This window comes from Gobio gobio (assembly GCF_949357685.1).
Source record: "Gobio gobio genome assembly, chromosome: 15".
Classification (NCBI taxonomy): Eukaryota; Metazoa; Chordata; class Actinopteri; order Cypriniformes; family Gobionidae; genus Gobio; species Gobio gobio.
In genome coordinates, this window is record NC_137108.1 from 45,994,329 (window position 1) to 46,018,691 (window position 24,363).

General features: G+C 37.7%; 1 protein-coding gene across 5 annotated transcripts; it reads right to left on the reverse strand.

Annotated features, from left to right (window-relative positions):
• Positions 1 to 535: 535 nt before the first annotated feature.
• Positions 536 to 24,363, reverse strand: sacm1lb (SAC1 like phosphatidylinositide phosphatase b). Of its 5 annotated transcripts, none has more exons than XR_013818075.1 (21): positions 24,304 to 24,363; positions 23,084 to 23,181; positions 22,324 to 22,398; positions 17,660 to 17,787; positions 16,046 to 16,195; positions 14,501 to 14,560; positions 14,328 to 14,361; positions 14,043 to 14,144; positions 13,884 to 13,969; positions 10,571 to 10,657; positions 9,798 to 9,866; positions 9,632 to 9,711; positions 9,456 to 9,554; positions 9,218 to 9,356; positions 6,325 to 6,394; positions 6,153 to 6,225; positions 5,973 to 6,066; positions 4,545 to 4,637; positions 3,910 to 3,967; positions 1,754 to 2,721; positions 536 to 1,386 (listed from the first exon to the last, which is right to left on the reverse strand). XR_013818075.1 is itself a non-coding variant. In XM_079837691.1 (20 exons), the coding sequence occupies exons 1-20, from the start codon at positions 24,330 to 24,332 to the stop codon at positions 2,585 to 2,587; spliced, it is 1,761 nt and encodes a 586-aa protein (XP_079693817.1). In that variant the 5' UTR covers positions 24,333 to 24,363; the 3' UTR covers positions 1,254 to 2,584. The 5 variants fall into 5 exon arrangements, 1 of the variants encoding a protein (XP_079693817.1); XR_013818076.1 differs by having other exon boundaries at positions 1,705 to 2,721; XR_013818077.1 differs by having other exon boundaries at positions 536 to 1,391; positions 1,705 to 2,721.

Consider the following 24,363-nt stretch of genomic DNA (forward strand, 5'->3'; position numbering starts at 1 on the left):
AGTCGGTTTCTCACACAAAGCATCGCATGACTTCAAATGACCATAGACTCATGAATCCTATTAATGATTTATAAAATGTATATATAATGTTCACAATGAATTCTCGCTGTGAAATGTCTTGCTTGTTTTATGCAAGTTTGGAACGACTTGCGTAAATGACAGAATTTATCATTTGCAGGTGAACTTTTTCATGCAATAACATTGAAGTTGACTGGCCATTGAGTTCATGTGGAGGAAATGCTGTTAATTGGACGAACCCCTGCAGACAGACACACACACACACACACACACACACACACAGGTCACGGTTTGCGCTCGCTGATCTGCTGTGGCATTTAGAGCCTGTTATTCCCATTCACTATGAGCTTGATCAAAGCAACACACGTTTCGAAATTCCTACCAGGAATGTTGTGCAAACAAGTTCCAGTCAATGCAGATAAAACTAGTTTGAGAGACGAACTGAACACAGCCCCCAACACATCTGCCATTGACTTCAGCTCGGGACGCTCTTTTCCATTTAGACCGAAACCGACATCATGATAATAACTTTAATAATACACAGTTTTTACATTCTCCGATAAGCAGATGCCAGACATGAGAAGGTCCCGCAGTGACGATACAGAGGGGGTCAAATGAAGAGCACAGCAAACATAAGGCATCATTCATCCTTCACAGGAGCCCGCAGACTCATGAAAGAAACACAGATATGGCACAGCGGTTCAGTGGCGGGACGAGCGGGCTGTAAACTCCTTTGGACAGTGAGACGCTGCGGTCCCAAGTTAAGATTCATATGAATCAGTCTTGATTACAGAATCAGTTCATTCGGCTCCACGAATCACTTTGATAAACAGTTCATTTGTAAAATCTCCCATATCTCTGACTGAGGAAGACCGTGATATTGAAGGCGAGGATAAAACGAGTCCACATGAACTCTGGGTCCGTCTCAAATTCACTACAAAATGCTGTGACGTGCAGCTGCCGCAACGCAAAACGCTGTGTCTTGTTTTCCAGTAAAATAATAATTAAGCACTCTCAGAACAAAATACCTGTAATTAATAACCTGTTTTCAAAAAATATCTTTTAAATTACATAGATTTTTTCTAATGTTTTTTTTTCTGTTTCAAACTTTTTTTTGCTTAAAACAGGATTTAAAAAAAACGATTTGCCAATGGGGTGAGAAATTAATTTAGCATAAAATATATTTACGGAGAACAAAACTTCAATAAGGTTCCGTTTGATCAACTAAAAATTAACAGCATTTAATACAGAAAATACGAAAGTAATACAGATGATATGGTAATTAATGTTATATTAAAGGAACACCGACTTTTAGGGACTTTAGCTTATTCACTGTATCCCCCAGAGTTAGATAAGTCCATACACACACTCATCTCCGTGGGTGCCATAACTGTCTGACACGTCCACCGCTAGCCTAGCTTAGCACAAAGACTGGAGGTAAATGGCTCCAGCTAGCCTACTGCTCAATAAGTGACATTACACGATGTAACTATACACAAACACCAACATTTTCCTATTTAAATGTTGTGATGTGTATAATTACATCGTGTAATGTCACTTATTGAGCAGTAGGCTAGCTGGAGCCATTTACCTCCAGTCTTTGTGCTAAGCTAGGCTAGCGGTGGACGTGTCAGACAGTTATGGCACCCACGGAGATGAGTGTGTGTATGGACTTAGCTTATTCACCGTATTCCCCAGAGTTAGATAAAGTCCCCAAGTTCCTTTAAATGAACACATCATAATACGTTGATAAAAAAAAAAATGCATATGAATATTAATGTGAGCAGAAATTAATGCTATGAACAATATAGCATGCCAATGCTAACATACATAGCATTAAAAGTGTGAGACCATTAAACACTTGTAAAATTTCCCGGTTAATAATTTCCTGTATTAACCAACATGAACTAACTGAGCAATATTTTGTTAATGCTAGATAACAAATAACTTTGGGTTTTAAAAATGTACAAGATTAATAATTGCTTTTAGAAGTATTTAGTTCATGTTAACTAATGTAGTTAACTAGTGTTAACAAACCTTATCGGTAAAGCAATATCAATGTATCGTATCGTGCACATACTGTACCTTTATTAGAAAACAAGACAATGATTTTGATGTGACGGCAGATGCGATATAAACACGTTTGGTTTTACACAAACAGTCCGAGAGCCGGTGGAATATCGGCAGGCGTGTGCGATTTAGACACGGGCGTCTTTGAAAACACGCCGTCGGGACGGGTGAACCATGAGGACGGGGCCGAGAACCTCATGGTCAAGTCTAAAGCTGCTTGATTTTTCCAGCGCCTGTAAAGCTGCCTATATGCAGATGGAATTATGGGATATCTGTGAGATGGTCCCGGGTGATACGATTCTCGTGTGGAGAGCAGCGGGTTGCGTCCGTGTGCGTTCGGTCCCATCCGGCCCCCGGCCTTCGTCCTCTTCCTCCTCGCCGTGCGGCATCAGTACAGGCTCCAGGGCCGGTGAAGCTGAGAGTAAGACGGGACTGAGGATGAGGAGGAGGAGGATGAAGACTCGGTGGGACCAAGCTGCTTCCCACACACGCAGGTTCAGTCCATCTTCTCCTTCTGCACCAGTTTGGGCGCGTCGACAAAGTCCCGGCCGTTGAAGAGGATCACGCCGCCGGTCACAAAACTCGCCGAGCCCCAGAACAACACATACGCCAGAGTCTCCGTCCAGGTGTCGCCTGGGTAATAGAAGGAGAGTGAGCAACCGTTTCCACAGGCACTAATATGAATTCAAATATTAGAATATTAAAGGAACACGCCACTATTTTGGAAAATTGGCTCATTTTCCATCTCCCCTAGAGTTAAACAGTTGAGTTTTATGGTTTTCAAATCCATCAGCCGATCTCCGTGTCTGGCGATAGCACTTTTAGCATAGCTTAGCATAGATCATTGAATCTGATTAGACCGTTAGCATCTAGCATCTCAATTTTTCCCATTTAAAACTGGACTCTTCTGTAGTTACATCGTGCACTAAGACTGACAGTCTTTGAAAAGTTTTCATTTTCGAGGCACGATGTAACTACAGAAGAGTCCAGTTTTAAATGGGAAAAATTGAGATGCTAGATGCTAACAGTCTAATCAGATTCAATGATCTATGCTAAGCTATGCTAAAAGTGCTACCGCCAGATCCGGAGATCGGCTGAATGGATTCGAAAACGGTAAAACTCAACTGTTTAACTCTAGGGGGAGATGGAAAATGAGCCTATTTTCAAAAATAGTGGAGTGTTCCTTTAATATTAAGGCAAGACGCTATGGGTAAATGGAGTAAAACTTAATTAACAGATGCTCTCACAGTTGATTAATTACAATAAGAATTGCAAAAAAAATTGGCATTGAAAGATTTCTGAAAAGTAATGTTTAAATATTCACATATTTGCATACATTTCCAGAACAGAAATCTAAACATTGTCAAAACCATTTTGATCCTGGCTTTATCCAAAGGTTTTTACAGAGGGGATTTCAGAGCTCATTTATTTTCTGTTTTTCGGAGTAATAATATGCATTTCACCATATTATTAGGAATAAAATAGGTTACATATATCAGGTGAATGATATATGAAGAAACCTACAGAATATAGATACGAATAAAAGTGTAAATTTTGGTGTATGTACAGCTGATGAAGTGGAGATTGCTGAATGCCTTAGATGCATATTATTAAAATCTACACATGCAAAGTGCGTTCAAATAAAAACACTTAAATGTGTATTGAGCATGTTTCCTTTCCGTTATTCTGAGATAAGACATGGTATGGGAGCAAAGTAGTCCAAAATCTCAAAATTGACCAGTGCATGGAAAGAAACTTGGTTTTGTCTGTAGTGTCCTGCCTTAATATTAATGATAATAATAATGTTAATCAGTGTCTTACCAGCCATAAGGAGACATATGATGCACATTGAGAAGGCAACCACCATGATGATCGGCAGCTGAAAGTGAGGGGAAAAAACATCAGCACTGAGATTAATATTGTCAAAAGGCTGAAAATTATTACAAATCAATCTCCATATCAATGCCAAAATTTATAGATTCAAAATGAACAAAGTTTTCATGTTGAGATGTGGGTGTGACACCCAAAAACAGAGTCTGAGTGGATTGTAAAAAAGGAGGTGAGGTTTAATGATCCTGCATACAGTTCTGTTGCATTCTGCTGCTGAAAACATTTGGGGAAAAAAACTTCATAATAATGACGAGAGGTGCTATCCAACGGCTAAAGACGTCCCAGACAAGCAGTGTGTCCAGGGTAGGGATGCTCATTTTGGTTAATTTCCCTGACTGACAACCACCGCTCATTATCCAAATATTAACCGTTAACTGATAAGATTATAATATTGAATTGACATTAAATAAGAATTAATCGGTCAAAATTCTTACTTTCGGTTAACGGTTAAACGGTCAATATGAGCATCCCTAGTCCAGGGCCACAAGGACACATACATTAAATGTGCTTTGCAACCAGGGCCAAAGTAGTTTCCTCTGGGTTCACAGCTCTAATCTTGTTCTTACCGTGAGGAACTTCCAGTCTTTGGGCTCGTGCAGAGGAGTGTTTATATCCGCCTCTTCCACAGCATAGTTCCCCAAGAACAGGTCAATGGAGTCCTGAAGAAAAAAAGAAAAAAATATTCACAGCATTAACCTCCATATCAGGATTCCTGCACCCGTCATCTACAGACCCACAGCAAAGACAGTAAACACACAACACATCTGTCTACTGAAGTGCCTTTGCTACTGATTCTATAATAATAATAATAATAAAATTATTCATATAGCTTCTTTAAAAATGTATTTCTCAAGGTGCTTAACATAAAAGCTTTACACAAGATCAAATACAACAATAACAGAGTATTGTTGGGTTTTCCAAGCTGAGATGACTCATGAGATTATACAAATATTTTAAATAATTGAATAATTTTTATAATGTAAAATGAAAAACAATGAAAAAAAACAAAATGAATTACACCATGAAAATAAATGTAATTAAATTACTTTAAAATGAAAACTATATTTAAATAGATTAAAAAAATGAAAGTAATCAACTATACTACTGATTAGCTCATTTCAATTATCATTAAGTCATAATTAAGAGATAAAATGTTGAAAATATTATTTTAAATGTCCTCATTATTAGATTAAAAAGTCATAATAGTGAGATAAAAAAAAATCAAAAATATGACATGCTAAATCATTGTGAGATGAACAGTTGAAATTAGGAGATACAAATTCAAAATTTTGGATTTAAATTCAAAATGCGTTTTTACATTTTGAAATCATTTTTTACAACAGAAATTAAATCAATCAAAAACTTACTTTAGCTTTCATCTAAAAGAAAATGAATGTCCTATCATCACTGTAAAGCTGCTTTGAAGCAATTTGTGTTGTGAAAAGCGCTATAGAAATAAAGCTGACTTGAAAAACATGGAAATGTATTGTTAAATTACCAAAACATTATTATACATATTATCATAGAAATATTAGTATTTCAGGTCAAAAAGGTTTGAAACGCTTTCACCAGCAGTTTGTTCTTTTTCTTAACAATATCTCAGTATTTAACAAAAGTTGCCTGTCAGTGCCAGACTTTATCTTTTTCACATACATTAACCCAGAATATTTAGTTTTATGAATATCTGAACACAGAATATAAAATCAAAAGAAAGAACAGAGCCTGTGATTTAAAAAAATAAATAAAAATTCTAGCTTCATGCATTCTTTTTTTTTGTATCAACACTTGAATGTGGGTAAGTTTCATTAAAAAAAAGCTACATTTTTGTTCAAGACTTTGTCTGGGTGGGATTCAGACCGATGATCAAAACACAGCTGGAGTAGATCATGTCGATCAACACCCCACAGCTTCACAGTCTATACCTCTTCCTGGGTCAACAATAAAATATGTAATTAAGACAAATTAAGGAACTGGTTTGTCCCTTTGAGTCTCACCTGTCTGAACCCATCCGAGAAGTTGTTCTTGTAGTATCTGATCATGGAGTTCCATCCGTCCATCAGCAAACCCCACTGGGTTCTCTTTCCTGTCCTGAGGACACAGAGAACCAATCATCTTCTACAATCCCTCCCACATTTACTCCAGACACAAGCGGAGCAGAAGACGGTCCTGCTTACCGTGTGAAGTCCGTCTTCAGGGCTCCTGTGCCAGCGTACTGTTTGGCACACGCATTGGCGTTATCCGCCCATGCTGCAGGGAATTAAAACAAGAAAAGCAAGAATAGAAGGGTATGAATGAGACCGTCTCACACAGACAGACTATTGAATATCAGCCTTAGTGTTTGCTTACCATTCTTGTATATTTTTTCAAAATCCGCCTGTTCTTCAATCCGCTGCCCCATATGTAAAACTCCCAACCTCTATACATAAACAAGACAGAAACATGATGTAACCTCACAGCTAACGGACAGATCTATATGTTTGCGTACTCATATAAGCTGACATAATCATCTTTTAGAAGACATTACACACATTTCAAACAGTCTTCATACAGTATTTCTGTACGGATTGCAAATAATGACATTGGTCTAGGGCAGTGGTTCCCAAACTTTTTAAAGTGCCGTTAAAACATCCTTCTGCGTACCCCCTCTCATCCACATCGACTGCAGTCACACCTTTTCCATTAAGGGACAATATTTGCCCCCTTAAAGGTCCCATGGCATGGCTTTTTTCTATTATTTTATAATGTTTCCTGAGGTGTACTTATATTGTTAGTATGATTTTTACATCATAAAATGTCATAATTTAGAAATAAAAGGCATTTTTTCTATACTGATGTTTGCCCTGTGGCTGAATGCCCTGTTTCAAGAGGCGTGTCTGCTGTGAGACTTCAGTAAAAACGCCCACTGTTGTGATTGGCTGACATCTTTGCATTTGAAATGAGCGGAGGGGGCGTGGTTTAACGAGGTCTACGACGCACGAGCTGCTGCCAGAGAGACGGATGGACCTGAGTTCACTTCACATCAGTTCTCTCAGCATGTCTCAGTTCAGTGAACTGTTTTAGTTAGTAGCATATACTTCAGGTTATTAGTTTATTTCTAGTCGGAGGGGCTGTCACTCATGTCAGAAAGTTAGAAACTTTAGTAAATTATGGATCAGCGCTGACTCGAGACGCGAACCGTTTAGAACGATTCAGTCCGATTTGGTGAACTGGTTCGGTTCACTAAAAAGAACCGATTCAAAAAAAAGATTCGTTCGCGAACCGGACATCACGGAGACGGAGCGATTGCAAACAAAGTTATTTATAGTAACTACTGAGTTGTGAGAGCGCTGTCTGTCAGCGCGAGTTTATTGTGTTTGTATCTGAGAGTTCTGAAAAAACACGAGTCCCAGTCACGCCGAGTCCGTCTTCATCATTATTACCAACTTTGTAACACATGCAATGAACCATTACAGCGAGATGAACGAGTTAGTAAGTGTTGATTAAAGCATTATTTCTAGATATGTTCCAATCATATGAAAAGCGTCAGTGATGAGCATTGAGTAACTTACACAGCGCAAACAAAGACACAACAGCAGTAATCGAATGTAATCCAGTTTATTGTGGGGAAAGCTGGCTAGCCTAGCCGGATACCCTCACACTTACCCCCCTTCTGCTTAATCTCGTGCCGCGTTTGGTGCCTCCGCTGTGGGCCAGATGCAGTACTGGGGGTCGGGGATGTTGAAGGCTGACCGGTCAGTGCAGCCCAAGCTTCGGCGTGCGTGAGGTTTATCTCTAAAGATGTGGCTCTGCCGATATTGAGCAGAAACTCATGACTGTATGCACATTGTAGAACAGATAGACGCGACGAGGATACATTGTATGGGTCAAAATTATCGATTTTTCTTTTATGCCAAAAATCATTAGGATATTAAGTAAAGATCATGTTTCATTAAGATATTTTGTAAATTTCCAACCATAAATATATATATATTTTAAATATTATTATTAGTAATATGCATTGCTAAGGACTTCTTTTGGACAATTTTAAAAGGAGATTTTCTCAATATTTAGTTTTTTTTTTTTGGCACCCTCAGATTCCAGATCGTCTAATAGTTGTATCTCGGCAAAAAAATATCCTATCATAACAAACCATACATCAAAGGAAAGCTTATTTATTCAGCTTTCAGATGATGTATAAATCTCAAAAAAAAAAAAAAAAAAAAAGACACTTATGACTGTTTTTTTGGTCCAGGGTCACATTACTTCAGGCTAGTAAGTGCTAAATCCCCACTTTTACAAAGGAGGTCTACTTTATTGAGAACGGCAGTATTGAAGTGCGATTTTCTAACAGGCACGCAATCATACGCATGCTGCTTGTGTGGATACAGTCAGTTTTGACCACAAAAGATAAAGGTAATTTAATTGGATGTCATGTCTTTACAGCATGTTGCCTGTCAGAAATACATCCTCTGTTTTAATGTTATTTTAAGGGTGGGTAGATTTAAATGAATGGCAAAACTCATTTTGTTCGCGTACCCCCTCTGTCACCTCACGTACCCCAGTTTGGAAACCACTGGTCTAGGAAGTATAAAGAAATTTCTTCATATATTTCCATATTTTGGTGATATTTGCTTTATACACTGCCCGGCTAAAAAAAAGTTGCAAATGCTATGATTGGATCATTATTGCAGTGATGATGATGTTTCTAGCATGTTATATGTTTGGCAACAGTTCTTCTGACCCTCATTGATGGAGTGTGTAGCTTTTCATTTCTTAAACAACCACACATCATGGCCATATTCCTGGATGACAATGTCAAGATTCATCAGGCTCAGACTGTGAAAGAATGGTTTTGAGGGAGCATGATCACCTCTGCGTCCAGACCTTAAACTCATTGAAAGTGTTTGGGATGTGCTGGAGGAGACTTTACAGAGTGCTGGACTCTTGCATTGGCAATAAAAGATCTGGACCCAAAATTAATGCACCTCTTGATGGAAATATTTATCTTGACATTGTCACCCGGGAATATGGCCATGATGTGTCTTCCTACATGGAGTGTGTAGCTTTTCATTTCTTAAACAACCATCAATGAGGGTCAGAAGAACTGTGGCCAAACATATAACATGCTAGAAACATAATAATCACTGCTATAATGATCCAATCATGGACTCCATTCCATTCTTTCCAATCATGGAAAGAATTTGACAGGTTAAAAACCTCCAAGCACATGGAGGATGATAAATAGTCTCATCACACGCACCTCTAACTGCGACTGCAGCGAGCGACGGGCCAGCAGACTCTGGATGACGTTGGTTCGGTCCAGACAGTCCATGCAATTGCTTCGGAACGTCCCGTCCTGCTGAATTTGGACCGATCCGTCTGAATCCACCAGGAAGTAGCTGATGAAAAAAATAAACAAATAAGAGCATTCAAATAATAACCAGGACCAGCAGATTATAACAGATAAAAAGCTCTTTTTGCATGCAAGCACCACATACCCAAACTCATCCTGCATTTCCGCCACCATGTCCACCAGGATCTGCAGGCGATGCCACCTCATACGACTGCACTCCTTGTGAAAGTCAAACGCGATGTACCTGCAGATGAACACACTCTGAGTTCGGCATTTGTGGATCAGTATCAGTGCTTTATGAGATTTCCCAGATCAACTCACTTGATCATGCCGTTGCCCAGATTGCCCACCATCTTTGCAAAGGCCTGTTCCAGCGGCTTTTCAGAGCCTTTTTGATTTACCTGGAGAATAAAGAGAGATCTTAATGAGATATTTCCAGCCTGGGAGCGACACCTCAATGTGAACGGAGCAAATACAGGAAACATACCAGGTTCAGAATCACTTGTTTGCCGTACGTGATGAGCTGAGAGTCGAAATGTCTCTGGAAACCATCCGTCTGTGAGAGGAGAAGCGGTACACAAATGAAGACACACAACAATGGCAGACTGATTACTATAAAGCAATTTAAAACGGCTAATCTCATTTTAAAAAACGTACACAGAACCACACAGAAAATAACATTTCAAAATAGAAGATAAATATTAACACACTTGAGATATTATTGTTTAAGAATGAATGACAACATGTCTAGATCTATTACTACTATTATAACCATTCATCTCTACACACACGCACATATGTTTTACATATACACACACACAATTTATACTGACAATGCACCTCTTCAATAATAAACAAGTTTTCGGAATTACATTTTTGTGTTTTAATAAAGTTTACAATAGAACTTCATAATTGATTTTTTTTTTTTTAAAGTGTAAAATTATAAAATACAATTATTTTATTTTATTATTGTATAAAAATAGTAATACATTAATAAATAGTAAAAATAAATTAATAAATAGTAACAAATAAATAGTAAAATATAAATAAATAAATAGTAACAAAAAAAGTAAAATAAATAAAAAAATTTTTTTTAAATAAATAAATAGTAAAATAAAATAAATAAATAAATAGTAAAAATGTATATTATAAAGTGATGCCACCAAATGTTCATAACCGTATCAAACCATCATGAACACATCTTTATTCGTCACTGACCCTCAAACAAAACAAGAAAGAAAAGTAAAGAAAGCATCTCACATGGTTGATGCTTTTGCTGATCAGTGGTTTTGGTTTGTACTTGAGGTTCGGCCTCTGAGACCAGTAGAACGGGATAGAGCCTCGAGTCTGTGGACAGAGATGACAGACATTTACTGGATTATTCATTCATTAGCAGATATCAAAAGAAAGCACAACTTGTCTTATAAGAAATGTTGGGATTCTTGCTTCACAAACTTGCATCCCGCATTCAGAATGGAGACAATTGCAAGAAAAATAAAACAAAAAACCGAGCAACATTTCGGGAAGTTTCCTCTCTAGACTGTGGGAAAAAGAAACCTCACGGTCTGAATCGTTTATTTATTTATTTATTTATTAAATCATGACGTTCAAGTTTAAGTTCAATTTTATTTGTATAGCACATTTCCAACAGCCCCCAGGCTGACCAAAGTGCTTTACAGAAGAGCAAGAATATCACACAAACATATAAATAAACCACATAAAATATAAAAACCACCTATAGAAAAGTTTAACATATCACGGTAATCAGTACACTAAGGAAAATAAAAAAAGTTTTTAGCAGGGACTTAAAAATAGACAAGACGTTGTACGGCTGCATATCTATTCATGGATTCACAGATCAAAAACAAGTGTGTATTTATTTGTTATCTGTGGTTCATGATTCATCAAACCACTGTGACATTGATCTCTGCTGCCCACAGATGCCGTTTGCCTTTGTACCCGTGAGAATCGACCATACAGACGGACATTTAGGAGTGATCCCATAAAGATCATGGCTTCATTCTTAACTAATGGTTAATAAAAGTTTATATAAAGGGATCAGATCATAAAAAATATACATATTTTCCTAGATAGTTTGAAATAAAAAAGTTTAATGTACCATGTAGATTTACTCCAACATGAACTCTTTCGCCGCTGAATACGTAATTTTCTGTTATTTGAGAGAAAACGCTTCCCTGCCAAACAAGGAATTTTCAGTGTTTCCAGGTTTCCACTGTTATACGGTAGGGGGAGCTATAACTCATCTTCTGAATGAGTACAGAATCTCCTGATCAAAACACAGGCGAGGAAGACGCAAAAAAACAAGCGATCTTATGTAAGCAGATGCATATGTAAAATAACGCGATCATCAACATTAAACATCATATAAATCAAAACTGCCTAATGTTGTTGAATGAAATGTCGACCCAGGGCGAGCTCTAGGACTGTGAAGCATTAGGGGTGTTGATGGACTCGATCTACTCCAGCTGTGTTTGATCATCACTCTGAAACTGATCTGGATGTAGTCTTTGACAAAAACGTGATTTTCTCAGCTTTTTGTTCAAAATGTTGCTTTTTTTATGAAACTTTCCCATATTTAAGTGTAATCAGGGTCTGCTCTTTCTTTTGATATATTGCATGCTCAGATATTCATACAACAAAATATTCTATGGGCCATTACATTTTTGTGAAAATGATCAAAAACCCTGGCGGTGGCTGGCAACTTTTTTTTTAAACGCTGGCAGGGAAAGAGTTAAGAGCTCAAAAATTCCACTCAAACTACACTAGATGAAGAAAGTACAATTTCAGATGGATTTCATACCATAAGAGTAAGATGGAAGATGTTCACAAAATAAAATCTGTTTCCCAATTCGCATACTTACCACCCTAAATAGTATTTGAAATTATGATTAGTGTGTCCCAAATCATAGTATTTTGAAATGAGTATTCCTAAGATACCCGGATGGTCTACTTTTCCCGGTTAGAATCAAAAGTGCAGATCCATGCACACTCTAACAACTAATATTGCCCACAACCCATTGCGCTTTAGATGAAGTTTCGATTGTACCTATAAAAATGGAAGGTAAAAAAAAAAGACAAACATGGCAGATGCGCAAGACAGGCGGTTAAGTAGAGAGATTTAGATAAAGGGGTTTGAGTGATTGAATTCATATATTTTCATCAGGTTAGGATAATTAATGTTAATCACATTATATTTCATCTGCAACAACATTGAGAACTTTTATGAAGATAAATTTGGCCATTCAATTTTGAATGCCTCATTGTGCAAACACATGAGTAGACACACAACTGGCAGATCAGCGTGCCGATACATTCCTCTCGGATATGGTAGAAAATTCAATCCTTTTTTTTTGGTGGGGGGGGGGGGGTGCGCACACTATCCAATTTTTCTACAGAAGTTGAATTTTAACAACACTCCTGATCATTTCAGTTTGATCTTAACAGTTCATTATTGGACTTGACGCACAACAAAAAAAACGTTTCCTGATTAATTATTTATGCAACATAAATACATCTGAAAGGCCTATTTGACCAAGAAAATATAAACATTAAAACCATGTTAAAGCCACAAAAGAGTGACTTCTTAAAAACAATGTTACAGTGTTTATCTAGTGAAGTTTGGTTGATTTATTTTACAAACTATAAAACAGTAATTTTCATAAAACCCATCACGAACATGTCACATATCATCCTAAAATTGTTAAAATATTATTCTGCTTAAAGAACATATTTTGCAATATATTTATATTATAAACAAATATAATTCATATAATATTAATATAATTTTTGTTTTTCCATTGTTGGGGTAAAATGTGACCCTAGACAACTTTTTGAGGAATAAGATCAGGATTTTCATATTTTTGTGACAGAAGCCGTTTCCTTGACAAACACATCTCCTACTTATTGACAAAAAAAATGGCTGATTTACTGGTCGAAACCAAGCGGCTGTTTCTCTTGAAGCCAATATGGAAGTGACTTAAACTGCAATTCATTGACTGGCCACTAGAGACAGGCTCCAGAAGGAGCAGAATCTCATTGAGCCCCATGTTAAAATGGCCAACTTTACAGCAGAATAAAACATGTTAACAGTCTAGTACAAATTGTGGTTTTGGTCTATATGGCTAATTTTGCCCTTCATGACAACTGTGTTTACATTATATAAAGCCTTAAAGTTCTGCATAATTATGGGCGTGACCACTTTGAGTGACAGGTGGATAGCCATTTATCTGCTGTCTATTAGTCATCGCATCACCTCAGCTCCGCCCACATCCCATCTCTTTGCCCATTTTCTATTATCCGGGAGTAACAAGCTGCAAAGATGGCAACGGCCAGCTCGACCCTACTTTACGCTTCAGAACTGCTCTTCAGAATCCTATGGGTGACGTCACGGACACTACGTCCATATATTTTTACAGTCTATGGTCGAAACATCAGAGAGCTGACTGGAAAATTCCCGTACTGGCAGAAATGTGAAAAACGTAATTCCTCAATAAACGGATCAGCATAACAGCATGAAAACTGATATTTGGATGCATACATTTCAGAGGCTTACCTGAACAAATGAAGCTTTTCCTCCATTATACTGAACAATCTGTTCGGTCTCAACAAAGTTGGCCGCATGACCCTCAGAGTCGATACCTGGAAGAGGAAGAGAGCGTTTAGTAGCTTATAAAGCAAAAACACCCAATGTCTCAAACCACACAAGCGTTACCTCTGACGTAGTAGCGGACACCAGCGCGGAAGCAGCTCCTCCTGGAAATGATGATCCAGTCAAAGATTTTGCCGTTGATGCAGCAAGACTTCATAGTGATAACTGAGCGGAGATTAAGGACTATACATCTATCTGAGCGCGTTTGGACAGTGACTTATGAAGACGTTTTAAGCACTGCATCACCTAACGGTGTTCATACATTGCAAAATATTTAAGGCCCAAAAAAGACACTTCTATTTCACTCATCGATGTTGACTGAAATGTGTCAGAGATGTTAAAGGATACAGCCGTGAATAACCGGGTAGACGAATTTGTGAAGCTGCAAGAGAAAATACAATGTGTATGAATTCATTCCTTCTTTTTCTACATGTATAATCAGGCCCAGAAACAGTTCTGCACAATGTCTAACTGAGTAACTCTTAAAATAGTAGCTCGACCTAAAACAATCTTGCGTTTACCTCAGGCTGTGCCATGAATTCTCTGAGAAGGTGGCCGTTCCACACAAATCTCTGATCCGCCTGTATGAAACAATAAGATGAGGCTATAATAACAGTTTCATATGTCATACCTCATGAAAGCAGCAAATAATCAAGAGGTCAAGAAAAACATGAAATACACACAGTAACACTTTACAATAAGATTCCATTTGTTAACATTAGTTAGCTTAACTACATTGGTTAACATGCACTAATAATGAAATTAAAGGTTAATTTCAACATTTACTAATACATAATCCCCCGGTTTCACAGACGAGTTAGTCCCAGACTAAAATGCATGTTTGAGCTGTTTGAACTGAAAGCCACTTGCACTGATATATCTTAAAATATGTCAGTGTCATTGTTTTTGTCGCAAGATTCACACCAGTGATATTTTTTTCTAAGGCATGTTTATAAAAGCTACTTAAATGTCCTAATTGAACGAAGGCCTAATCCTGGCTTAATCTAAACCCTGTCTGTGAAATCGGGCCAATATTATTTAACGGACCTGGGCTAACATAAACAGTTGCATTTATTATTAATAAATGCTGCAACAAATGTACTGCCCACTCTTTTTTAATGTTAGTTAATGCATTATCAAACGTTAATACATTAAACCTCATAGAATTGGGATGTTACATGATAGATATGTTCATAACTTAACATCCAGCTGAAAAAAAAACTGTCTAGGTTTCACCATTCCTTAATTCATCCCTGTTCTAGCTTGTACTGTTATGAAAAATGTCTGAAGCTTTGCATTACTAGAACTTCTCATGTTTATTGCCTCTTTAAAAAAGTCCTAATCTTACTATAATCTAACTCTATATCAGTGTCACTGTTTCTGAACTCCCTGAAACGCCTTCATTGTAGTCTTGAGTTTTCGTCCGGGAACGAACACGCCACAATATTCCTATTTTAAATAATTCCTGCCCAAGGCATACGCAAAAGAGGTGAGACCTGGTTGAGTGAGTTAGTAGTGTGTTGAAACTGGCGGTTAAGGTAAGGGTGTGCCATTTCCCAAACACGCACAAAGAGCTTGACCAATCACAACACACTGGTTGTGCCGACCAATCAGAGCACATTGTGCTTTTCAGAAGGAGGGGATTCATAGAGACAGGAACTAAACAGAGCGTTACTGACAGACTGGGAAGAGAGGAGCTGCAACAATGTCAAATATGAAGAATTATTTTTTTTTATTGTACATTCAAGCATGAAGACCTATTCTAGTAGAGGCCAAAAACATCATCAAGACTTTGATTACCTTAGATCAGTGGTTTTCAAACCTGTCCTGGAGGCACCCCAGCCCTGCACATTTTGTATGTTTCTCTTATCAGACACACCCAATTTAGTTCTTGCAGTCTCTACTAACAAGCTGATGAGTTGAATCAGGTGTGATAAATGAGGGAGACACAAAATGTGCAGGGCTGGGGTGCCTCAAGGACAGGTTTGAAAACCACTGCCTTAGATTAAAGTGTCTGCTAAATGAAAATGTACATGTAAATGTAGGAGCTGAGGATCTCTTCTCACCCGCTCCAGTAAGGTCATCTCTTGAAACTCTGGGCTGGTGTTGGCCAGGCGCTGTAGCGTGTGCGTCAGGTCATAGTCCGTGGCAAAGAAGAAACCGTCTGTATTCAGGACGCTGTTGATCATGGACAGGAAGGCTTTGTTGTCTTGCATCTGGAAGGTCCATAGAAACATTAGTTTCAATAAGACAAAGTTTCTGAGTTAGGCTGCATTTAGGTAATGTTATCTTACTTATATTATAATGTTTTATGAATAATGTTTTTATTTCTGCTGACTAAAAGCAATAAATATACATTAACCAAGGAAATATTAACATCAAAACCACAAAATGGTGTTTAAGATGAAGTATGTAGTGGCACCTTTGAAGGTGGCTTGTGAAGGCATGTCTTAACAGGTAAAACTATGCTAGTTTCAATAAAAAGGTTCAACATATAAGGAATACTTTTAGCTGTGTCTAGAGCGAACGCGAGCGTTTCACATCCTACGTATCTGCCCCAGTCGCATTTTTTTGCATGACGTGCCACAACTGTTTGAGGCTGTCTACACTTTCTTTCTGAATGGGTGCATGTTGATGCTGTATGGTATTGTAGCGCATCACAATGTCCCGTTTGCTTTGACTTGTTTATGACCTCTTTAAAGGGATCGTTCATCCAAAAAATGTAACTATGTCATTAATTACTCACCCTCGTGTTATTTCAAACCCGCAAGACTTTCGCTCATCTTCAGAACACAAATGAAGATCTTTTTGATGAAATCTGAGAGCTTTCTGTCCCTCCATTGACAGCTACGCAACTGAAACTTTGACACTTCAAAAAGTTCACAAAGAGATCGTAAAACTAATCCATATGAATTGAGCGGTTTAGTCCAGATTTTCTGATGAGACTTGATCGCTTTATATGATGAACAGAATTAATTTTGCTTTTATTACACATTTAAACATTGACCATTAAACAAACATTAAACAAAGACCATTGTGCCAATGGGGGCCTTTCTGAGCCATCGGATTTCAACTAAAATATCTTCATTTGTGTTCTGAAGATGAACGGAGGTCTTACGGGTGTCTAACGACATGAGGGGAAGTCATTAAATGACAGAATTTTCATTTTTGGGTGAATTAATCCTTTAACACAAAAGAAAACCTTACCTAAAAAAGTTTGACTTCTTCAAAACAATGTCAATGTCACATTGTTTCTCTAGTGAAGTTTGGTTGATTTATTTGACACACTAAACTATAAAACCTGTCGAGAACATGGTCACACGCAACCCTAAACTCATTAAAATATTATTTTGCTTAAAGAAAAAGAAGCCTGTCTAAAGAACACATTTTATATTTTATTAATGTCATTTTTGTCTTTTTATTGATGGGGGAAAATATGACCTGGATAACCTTTCTTATACAGAACTCCAGCAAAACAAAAATATCTCAGCTCAAAATACATTTTGAAGCATTCAATGGTCCAAGATTGTGGTTTGGTTCTGTTTAAATAAAGAGATGCTCAAAAGTCCCATAAATACTGTGGGCAAACGTCCAAGTCAAAATAACAACTCCCTGCGGTGACACCAGTAATGGAAGTGTATTCAAGGCATGCTTACTGAAAACACTGAGAACGAACCGACCTGATTATCAGTCAGATGCAGAACTGTCTTCTTGTATGAAATTATGTCAAAGTCAGCTGCTTTCCAGACCGCGTGGCCAAACAGGTCACCCACTTTCTTCTTCTTTGTAATGACGATGAGGTACATGCCTGAAAAAAAACAGAGAGAGCAGGGTCAGCATCATTCAGAGTTCAGAACGCATTTTAAGGTAACACTTTACAATATGCATGCATTAGCTAACATATGCATGCATTAGCTAACAATATATTTCTTAATGTTAGTAAAAATCGAATTGTTCATTGATTGTTCATGTAAAAATAACGACTTTATTCAACAATTTCATTCTAGCCTGTGTCAGTTTCCTACGCAGTTTACGTTGTAAATTAGGGGTGTGAACCTACACTGGTCTCACGGTTCGCTTACGATTTATGTCATCGATTCAGTTCAATTCGATATCACGATGCATTGACGATGCACTTAGGGTGGCCATCATCAACACCAAAAAGGAGGACACTTTGTGGCATTTAGTGAGGCAAGAATAATTGCATAGGACTTGCTGGTGTACTCGCAACTGCAATACAATTTTGTCCATATCGATAGTTTCATGATAGTGATTCTGAAATAGCCTACTCTATTAATTGCCAGACAGATTTGATCTACCATACATCTTGATGTAGACCTATGTTTTACAGAAGAGGCAAACAAGTGTTTGTTCACAGTATTTGTATTAATTCAAGACATTGTAATGTCTGTTTTAAAAACTGACCACTGAGATGAACCTGTCTTGCAAAGTGCACAGTGCCTGAAAACATAACATTTCTGGACTTCTGGAAATAAAAGAAATACATAAATAAACAAATAATCTTGCACAGTGCCAGAAAACATAACATTTCACAACCAGTGCAAAATCCATGAAATCCACAGTGCAAAATCCATGAGAAGCATCTCTATATGATATAAATTTGTGCTCTTTTGTCCATTTCAGATTAAATGAGGTCTGACGTTTCGGTATGTTAACGTAATGATATGACGTAGCCAGCACGTCGTGGAGGCTTGTTTACGCTTTTAACCAATGATATATCAGACAATTATTTCTCTCTCGTTGCTCGTCTACAGTACGTTCAAAATGCTGCAGCGAGAATCTTAACAAAAACCAAAAAATGGGATCCCATAACACCTACATAAATCTCTCTTCACTGGTTACCGGTGAAATACAGAATACAGGAATTCTACCATAGGAAATGAATGGGAAATCGGCAAAAACACAAATTCTCTGAATATTTGTGTGTACAATCTACAAATCGGCCACGATGCTGAAAAAAAGTACACAGCAGTAAAGGGGTGACACTAAAACATCAAGAGTGTGATAGACACATCCACTCACACACACATGTACGTACGCTTATATACACACACACACACACACACACACACACACACACACACACACACACACACACACACACACACACACACACACACACACACACACACACACACACACACACACACACACACACACACACACACACACACACACACACACACACACACACACACACACACACACACACACACACACACACACACACACCTACCTACCTATGAAAAACTGAACCTATGGACCACATTTAGAATTTTTAAAAATCAGAGCTTCATCAGAATGATATGGAACTTGGTGACTTTTCTAGCATTGGGTATGTAAACACACAAAAACATTTAGGGCATGATTCGAGCATGCTAAGTGGTCATAAAAAAAATACTCCCACTTGTGCTCTTCAGTCAAAAATGACCACCATAGGTAAAAAATGGGAAATCTACAAAAACACAAATTATGTTTCTAACAAAAAAAATTAAATATCTAAAACTTTATAATAAATAGTCTTTGAGATTTTTTTAATATATATTCAAATCCATCAACAACAAAAAAGTGATTACACCCATGGTTGCATGATTTCTTGAATAATTCCAAAAGAGGGCACTAATCTGCCTTAAAAAAAATATTTTGAAGGCCTAGTCTCTATTTTAACCTGAAATACTGCAATATTAAAAAATAATAATAATAATAATTACAAAAAAAAATTCTAATTTTCAATGGCAAAAATAGACCATAATTATTGCATACATATAAAAAAAATATCATCAAATCATCTCAAAATACAAAATTAAAAGGAAAAAAATATTATTGAAGAAAAATAAATTGCAATGATTTTACTGGGGTGGAGGAAGTTTAATTTTTAGGTGTCCGGTCACTAATGACCGGGAAAACAACCAATGCAACCCCTAAACGAAGAGCACCAGAGGGTTAAGTGCGCGCTGGGATGCCAGATTCAGCGTATGCACAAAGCATTTTACATGCGGGAATGACCTGAATAGAGTTGCAGCGATCATGTTTGACGCATTACCTGTCACAAGCACTACATCTTTATCTGATAGCTGCCATTTTTCCACAACATGAGACAGTAGGTCTGCCAGATGAGCCCCCGTGTGAGACTCATAAACGGCTCTCGTTTGCAGCATGTGTGACAAAAACTTCCAGTCCTTGCTAATGAAATGTGTCGTTATTGTCACATACGACTTTTAGCTGAGCTGGGTCCACCTTGGCACTGACATGCGTTAACAGCTCAGGGTGAAAACGGCTGACGAGGTTTCTCAAGTTAGTCCCTGCATATTTTATTTGTGCATGACATGATTTACACACAGCGTGTCTTCTCCAGGTCGTGCTACCAGGTTGTTCACAAAAGCCGAAATGTGCCCAGATGTCGGCTTTTAAAGTAGTTTGAGCATTTATAATGACTCGCACTCGCTTCTCGCCTCCCTCTGCCATTGTATACTAACGCAACAAAGCACGTACGTGACAAATGACGTCAGTACATTATAATCAGTTATGGTCTATTATTGAACCGATACCGAATCGTCCTCGTCTGCATCGCGATGCATCGTAGAAACGATTAATTTCGACAAACCTATTGTAAATACAGTGCAACATAAACTGCGTATGAGACTGTTAAACAATTTCTTTCTAGTCTGTGTCAAAGTCGTTATTTTTGTTTGTTTTTGCACACAAAAACGAATTTCGTTGCTTCATAAAATTTAGGTTGAACCACTGGAGTCACATGGACTATTTTAACGATGTCTTTACTACCTTTCTGGACCTTGAAAGTGTTAATTACGTTGCTGTCTATGGAGGGGTCAGAGAGCTCTCAGATTTCATCAAAAATATCTTCATTTGTGTTCTAAAGATGAACGAAGGTTGTCTGGCTATCACCAGACCAAGCTCAATTTAAGATTGAACATTGGTCTTGGCAGACTGCTAGGTATTTTCTACTGCACAAGAGGCGTCATCAACGAGCATAATTCAAATGACTCTGTATGCAATTGGATAGTCCTTCAACCAATCAGACCCCAAGAGGCATTATCAACGGGCAACGATCCATCGCTTCTCTATCCATCATTGTGTCAAACCCGCCAATAGCGCGCCAGGTGGATAAGCCAGTCTGTGATTGGTTCCCGCAAAAGTGTAACAGAAGCAGTAGAAATTAATGTACAGGTTTCCAGACTGAGTTGCAGGGCGAAATCAAATCACCGGAAGATCAGGCTGGGTTTACCCAGTCTAGAACGAAGGTCTTACGGGTTTGAAACGACATGAGGGCGAGTAATTAATGACAGAATTTAAATTTTTGGGTGAACTAACCCTTTAAGTCCTAAATTACTCACCCTGGTGTCGTTTTAATGCCATTTGCCCTTCTTTCTCTAATGGACCACAAAAGGAGAATTTCTTAAAAAGTGCTGCTCACACTTGTCCATATAATGGCAGTGAATACCCATCAGCATCAAGCTTTTTCAAAAAAGACTCAAAAGTATTAGTAAGTGTAAGTGTTCAGGTGGTATATCATATGAAATTCAATGTTTTTTTCCCCCAAGAATATATTTATTGACATTTTGTACAGATACAACATATTTATATAAAAATGAAAAACCACAGTTCAATTTAATGCATTATCTAACAATGTCCTGCCCTTGGCCTTTGGTCTTCTGTGCACAGCTATGCGACGTGCACGTTAAACTATTAGCGTCGCAGTTCACTCTGTCTTGCCCAGAAAAAGCACACAAGTTGTGAGAAATCAAGATCAACAAAAACGTGATCCGAAATACAATGCCTTGAAATCCCCCAAAAAAGATTCAGTGTACTTTCTTCACTGAGTTCAATATCTCCAGAACAGAACTTTGTTTGTCTTATGACAGTCAGAATGACAGCTGACAGACGTAAATGCGATAACTTCTTATTGCAACAAACACAACCTCAAAGAAGAAGGTACATTGGAATGTATTTAGTCATGTTTTTTGTTCTTATATATATATATGGCACATGTTGCATGGGATCTTTCTGTGATACTTTTGTATTTTATTCAAAACCTTGATGTTGGTCGCTATTCACTGGCATTGTATGGACGAGTGCAAGAGGGACTTTTTTTTTATTCTCCTTTTGTGGCCCATAAAAGAAAGAAGGGCACACAGCATTAAAACAACACCAGGGTGAGTCAATTATGACTTCATTTTCATTTTAAGGTGAACTAACCCATTAACATTAACAAAGATTAATATTAGGAATAAATGTTTGAAATCACACTAATAGAAATGTAATAGATTTAACAGATATTGAATAGAGTCAACAGAGATCGTACCTGCCACCAGCCGTATGGTTCCCATAATGCCACATATTGGTCGTGTCACTGCTGAAGGAGGGACGTCCTTCCTCACTGAAAGACAACAGAAGACAGAATATTAAGGTTATCGGTCTGAATCAATTATATTATAGGAAAAATATAATGTATTTTGTATTATATTGTTATATTAATATTATTATTTATTTAAATATAAAATGGATATTTTGATTAATGTTATAGGGAGAAAAATTCTAATTTAATAATATTAAATAGTAAAAAATAATATTATATAATAATGATAATTATTATCAGAATCAGAATGGGCTTTATTGCCAGGTATGTTTACACATACTAAGAATTTGTTGAAGTGATTATATTATAATAATCAAAATAAGTTAAAAACATTTTTCAAAATGATATATTTTGATTATTCAACACTGAATATTTTTCAGCTAATGCTAGATATTTAATGTATAGCAGAATGTATCATCTTTTCCAAATATGACTTAATTTGCAATTCTGCTGATGTTTAACTAAGGAATAATGACTCGGGAAACATACATGATTCATTCAAATGCTTCTGTGACCTCAAAAGAGCTTTCAACTCGAAGCATTTATGCAATAAGCACCCACATAAAAATGAGGCAAGTTACTTATCAGCACCACTTCAGCAGATAAAGCCTTCAGTGTGTACAGATACAGTGTCTGTCCTTTCATCAAGTCTACACTACAGGACATAAAGTTGTGGTTTCAAGCATCCAGTTGTTCTCTTTCGTACCTGTCAGTGTCATTTCTGTGGACACCCTGTCAATGGCGAGGACGTCTCCAACGCCATCATCACAGGCTTCGATGTAGAACTTCTCAGGGGTCGTGTGCCTGTGAATGGAGAGGAAAGTGAAGATTATTAGACTTCATGCACAATGTAGTAAAATACAGTTTAAGGAACAGAGCATAACACTCACTTATGTTCGTATTACATTCATTTCATCCATATGTGCCTCTGAAATCAATCAATCACATCCTATTCTATATATATACACAGATCAGGCATAACATTATGTCTTAATATTGTGTTGGTCCCCATTTTGCTGCCAAAACAGCCCTGACCCATCCAAGCATGGGCTCCACTAGACCCCTGAAGGTGGGCCAGCCTTCACTCCCCACGTGCATCAATGAGCCTTGGCCGCCCATGACCCTGTCGCCGGTTCTCCACTGTTCCTTCCTTGGAGCACTTTTGATAGAGACTGACCACTGCAGACTAGGAACATCCCACAAGAGCTGCAGTTTTGGAGATGCTCTGACCCAGTCGTCTAGCCATCACAATTTGGCCCTTGCCTCGCTCAAATCCTTACGCTTGTCAATTTTTCCTGCTTCTAGCACATCGACTTTGAGGACAAAATGTTCACTTGCTGCCTAATATATCCCACCCACTAACAGGTGCTGTGATGAAGAGATAACCAGTTCTATTCACTGTCATAATGTTATGCCTGATCCTGATTTCTTTCAAAGCACTTGGAATTATTTCTTGATATGGTTTATTGTTTCATTTCTGTATCATCAACGACAACATCAACAATAAAATGAGGTAGCCAAATTGCAAAAAGTAATCTTCTGCTGACCATCAATAAAACAATTTTAGTTTAATTGAATTGACTGGAATCTGATCACCATGATTGATGACCATCAGCAAAAGCTGTGCCTCAAAACATAACGAGCTGCTCCACTAGCATAACAATTTTGGGGAATAATAATGTCTTTACATGCTGTCTAAGCAATCACTTCAACAGAATGCTGTTGTCTAGGTAGGCAGCTCACTTAGGTTATGAGACACATCCATAGACGCAGGGCGCCTGTAGTTCACTGAACATGCAAGTCACTGCTGCTTCCGGGGGTTATTTATAGTCTTCACCAGATTAAAGACGACCAGTTATCTCTCTTCGATTAATCTAATCGATAATCAGCTATCAAAGAGTATCAGAGTAGTGAATAAATACTCACAGATTGAAGGTGTTGTAGGTGGTCGCCATTTTTCCATCAGTTCGTTCCTGACCTTCGTGA

Bases quoted from the DNA above. Each gene is read 5' to 3' on its own strand.
- sacm1lb (XM_079837691.1), bottom strand. From the start codon at position 24,332: ATGGCGACCACCTACAACACCTTCAATCT. The intron at 22,399-23,083 runs GTACGAAAGAGA...GTTGTCTTTCAG, and splicing joins CACAGAAATGACACTGACAG to TGAGGAAGGACGTCCCTCCT. The intron at 14,145-14,327 runs GTATCCTTTAAC...ATCTCCGCTCAG, and splicing joins CTACCCGGTTATTCACGGCT to TTATCACTATGAAGTCTTGC.